The sequence below is a fragment of the Helianthus annuus genome, chromosome 2 (assembly GCF_002127325.2).
Source record: "Helianthus annuus cultivar XRQ/B chromosome 2, HanXRQr2.0-SUNRISE, whole genome shotgun sequence".
Lineage (NCBI taxonomy): Eukaryota > Viridiplantae > Streptophyta > Magnoliopsida > Asterales > Asteraceae > Helianthus > Helianthus annuus.
The window spans coordinates 136,213,113-136,217,281 of record NC_035434.2 but is presented as its reverse complement, the minus strand read 5'-3'; the positions used below and the strand labels follow the sequence as shown (position 1 = coordinate 136,217,281).

Here is a 4,169-nt window from a genome sequence, read left to right as displayed (position 1 = left end):
AGAGGGAAAAAGTTCTTATTTTTTGGGTATCTTAAAATGTCTCTCCCTCATGCATTATAATATACTAGCAGGATACCCGCGCGATGCGGCGGAAGCAACAAATCTCATTGCGATTCTCGTTTTTGGTAGTTTTCTTATTTATATAATATTTATTTTGCATTAATGTGATAGATGTACATCAAAAGAGAATTAATCGGGTAATCCATTTCATTGTAATGTGCATGGTTCGGTCGGTTCGGTTACTATCCTCAACCGAGGCCGAAACCAAAGTCATCAGTTAGTCTATTTTATTAACCAATCGGTTTTCGGTTAATCACTTTGGTTTATCCGGTTAGATTGACGATTTTCGGTTTGGTTCATTTAATTTTAGTTAATAGCAAAAACCAAACTTGGGCTAAAACTTTTACTTAGAAATATATGAAATTGAGGAATAAATACATAAAATGAAAGTATAAATATATGAAACGAATATATAACATATGAAATACATGAATTGGAGGTATAAAAGCTAGAAATATATGAAAATATGAATGATTCTTTTCGGTTCAAAAGAAAATACGAAGAAATTAATGATAATGATACAATTCCGAATGACGTTAATTCAAGTCCGAATGTTGATAATGATATCCAAGCAAATGATAACGTTGATGCAAGTCCGAATGTTGATAATGATATCCAAGCAAATGATGACGTTGATGCAAGTCCGAATGTTGATAATGATAATCCTACAACTTCAATTCCAACAACACGAGGTATTACTGATTTGAATGATCTTCCTTCGGATCCACATGATAGGCCACCTATTACTAGTTATCACCCAAATAAAATGGATGACATAAGAAGGTCATATCTTGTTAAAGGGGCTTTTCAACCTCGTAGTCATAAGTTTCCCGTTAGAGACTTTTATGGAAAAAAAAGACGTTTTGTTGTTAGTTGGTTTAATGATTGTAGTTGGTTAGAGTATAGCATCAAAGCAGACAATGTATATTGTTTATATTGTTACTTGTTTAAAGAAGATGTTGGTAATCAAGACGGAAGAGATACATGGTCTTCTAGTTCTAAAGGCTTTTGTGATTGGAGTAAAAAAGGGTCATTAAAGGAACATGTTGGGAATGTTGATAGTCATCATTTAAAGGCGGCACAAAAATGTCACAATCTCATGAATCAAAAGAAACATATGGATGAGAATATGAAGAAGTTGACTAAAGAAGAAATGATTGCAAATTATTATCGATTACTTGGTTCTGTTATGAGTGCTAGATTCTGTTTAGAAAACTCTTTAACCTTTCGTGGCCATGATGAGTCGGAAGAATCTAATTCTCAAGGTATGTTTCTTTCGGTGTTAAACTTGATTAGTACTAACCACCCAGAAATTGGAAAGTACACATTAGGGAACGCAAAAAATATGAATAAATTGACATCGCTAAAGATATAAAAGGAGATTATTGAATGCTGTTCAAAGGAAGTAACAAAAAGCATTTGTGCAGAAATTAAAGATGATGTGTTTGGGTTGTTGGTAGATGAATCTAGTGACGTTTCTTTGAAGGAGCAAATGGCTGTAGTTGTTAGATTTGTTGATAAACTTGGGGCTGTTAGAGAGAGTTTAATCGGAATTGTTCATGTGAAAGACACAGCTTCTACAACTCTTAACCAAGCCATTGATGATTTATTAGCAAGCAACCAGTTGAGCATAAAGCAAGTAAGTAATAAAATTCATAGATTCTTTACATTATTATAATAATGTTAATTATTTTTTTATGTTATAATTTATTTTTGTTTTAGGTGAGAGGGCAAGGTTATTATGGTGCAAGCAACATGCAGGGAGAATTTAATAGGTTAAAAGCGTTGATTTTGAAAGATAACCCTTCAGCACATTACATCCATTGTTTTGCTCATCAACTTCGTTGGTTATTATGGCTGTTGCAAAAAAACATACCAGTGTCAAAACTTTCTATGAGTTCCTTTCCATGGTTGTCACTACGGTTTCAGCTTCTTGCAAACAAAAAGATATGTTAAGGGAGGAAAAAAAAAGCTAGAGTGGAAAAAGATTTACTTGAAGGTGAAATTAAAACGGGTAAAGGATTAAACCAAGAGGTTTTCCTAGCACGAGCCGGTGATACGCGACGGGGTTCACATCATAGAACCATCATCAGTTTGCTTACATTGTTTCTGGAAGTCGTGACCATACTCCAATACGACAAAGAAGATGGAGATTGCAGTCAACAACGAACAAAAGCAAAAGATATTCTATCGTATTTTAAAAAACCCGAGTTTGTTTTTTATATGCATTTGATGGGAGATATATTAAGTTACACAAATGCTTTTTCAAAACACCTTCAACAAAAAGGTAAAGATTTATTAGAAGCGGCCAACTTGATAAATGGTACAAAACGAGCATTAAATGCTTTAAGACAAAATGAGTTTGAGCCGATGTTGGAAAAAGTGACTTCCTTTTGTAAAAAATACAACATTACAATGTTGGACATGACGGAAAGTTATGGTAATCTAAGAAACCGAAAGAATGTCATTACAAATCGACATTATTTTGAAGTTGACATTTTTAATGAGGTTTTAGACATGCAAATTTAAGAATTAGGAAATCGATTTAGTGAGGTAACAACTACTTTGATAAAAAAATATGTCGGGTTTAAATCCTTCTAACGGTTTTTCTAAGTTTGACCCATTGAAGATATTGGTGTTTGCTAAGATGTACCCGGATGATTTTACTACACAAGAAATAGGGACTCTTTTGGATGATATTGAGTCATTTCGTCACACAATAAGCGATGACGATAACTTTGACAACTTGAATGGAATAAGTGATCTTGCGCGTGTTATGGTTGAAACGGGAACGCATATTTCTTGTCCTTCAGTTTATCGGGTAGTTAAGTTAGCTTTGCTTGTATCGGTTGCAACCGCAACTGTTGAAAGATGTTTTTCGAAATTGAAGCTGATTTACGCAATCGAATGGACCAAGAATCTTTGAACAATGCTATGGTTTGTGAGGTCGAAAATGATTTTTTACGTGAAGTAAAAGACGATGTGATGTAACGATTATGAAAAAAAAAGAGGACAAATCTATTAGGTAATTGTTTTACTTTATTTATTTATTGTCGTTTTTTTTAATATTGTATGATTGCACGGTAAAAAAAATTTGACATACCCCTGAGTTAATGTTCTAGTTCCGCCACTGTACCATTACCAAGGAAACAAGTAACACATGAGTTCTCGCCACGTAGCGTCAGGAATCCGACTAGTATATATATACAAAAACACAAGTCATGTAAACAGTGACTTGGTTAAATGGAAAAAAGTTTTTTTTTTTTTTCGATTCCGCTCCATAACATAATATACACTTTTAACATATTTAGTTTTTTTTAAGTAATTTGACTTTTATGAAACGACCGCCCTCCTGCTACGTAGCGCGGGTGATCCCCTAGTTAACAAACATTTAACAAAGATGTTACTCACGATGATATACCAGAGCTGACCACCATTTACCATGATGGAGCTAAATTAGCACATCAAGATTCATTTTATGCAAATACTGGAAACCTAACAAACATGTTACCAAAGTTTACTAAAGGATTGTGATGGGTTTCCCATTAAGATCATCTAATTTATAAAGAGTTAAAAGTGAGGTTTCGTGATTAAATTTTGGTTCTCACGTTATTTGTTTTTGGTTATGTGATTTATTTATATTTTAGTCATAAGACCGGTTCATATGAGATAGATACCGATTATGAAATTGATCCGAGAGTTAATGGACTTATACTTTTACTAAGGGGGTCAGGGAGCTCAGTGATGGCACGTTGTGAGCAGGGGCGGAACTAATATAAATCTAGTCGTAGCATGGGTTACGGCTCAAATTCATATTCATAATGCATTTTTTTCGGTTTTATACAAAGGATACTCCTAAATTAATACAATGATACCCCTAAGACCACACGATGTGGGCGTTTAAAAAAAGGCGTTGTTGCTGCTCAACGCCGTTCACACTGTGCCGTCCACGGCGTTATTGATTAGGCCGGGGAATCTCCACCGGCGTGGAAGAGTTTTTGGCATCGACGTGGCACATGGTTAATGGACGTGGATGTTAGTCGTTTAACCCCAACGGTTAACTTTTTAAAACTTAAAAAAAAAACTTACCTTTTTTTTTAAAATCCTAA

General features: G+C 34.3%; 1 protein-coding gene across 1 annotated transcript; it reads left to right on the top strand.

Annotated features, from left to right (window-relative positions):
* Window positions 1–526: 526 nt before the first annotated feature.
* On the top strand, window positions 527–2,589 carry LOC110880689 (zinc finger MYM-type protein 1-like). Its single transcript, XM_022129165.2, has 4 exons — window positions 527–1,325; window positions 1,488–1,699; window positions 1,783–1,903; window positions 2,018–2,589. Exons 1-4 carry the CDS (start codon window positions 527–529, stop codon window positions 2,587–2,589), a joined length of 1,704 nt encoding a protein of 567 aa, XP_021984857.2.
* The last annotated feature ends 1,580 nt before the right edge of the window (window positions 2,590–4,169 follow it).

What these genes read in the sequence shown, in the direction of transcription:
- LOC110880689 (XM_022129165.2), top strand. Translation starts at nt 527, where the DNA reads ATGAATGATTCTTTTCGGTTCAAAAGAAAATACGAAGAAATTAATGAT. An exon ending in ACCAGTTGAGCATAAAGCAA is followed by an intron (nt 1,700 to 1,782) that starts GTAAGTAATAAA and finishes TTTTTGTTTTAG; the next exon opens with GTGAGAGGGCAAGGTTATTA. An exon ending in TTGTTTTGCTCATCAACTTC is followed by an intron (nt 1,904 to 2,017) that starts GTTGGTTATTAT and finishes AGATATGTTAAG; the next exon opens with GGAGGAAAAAAAAAGCTAGA.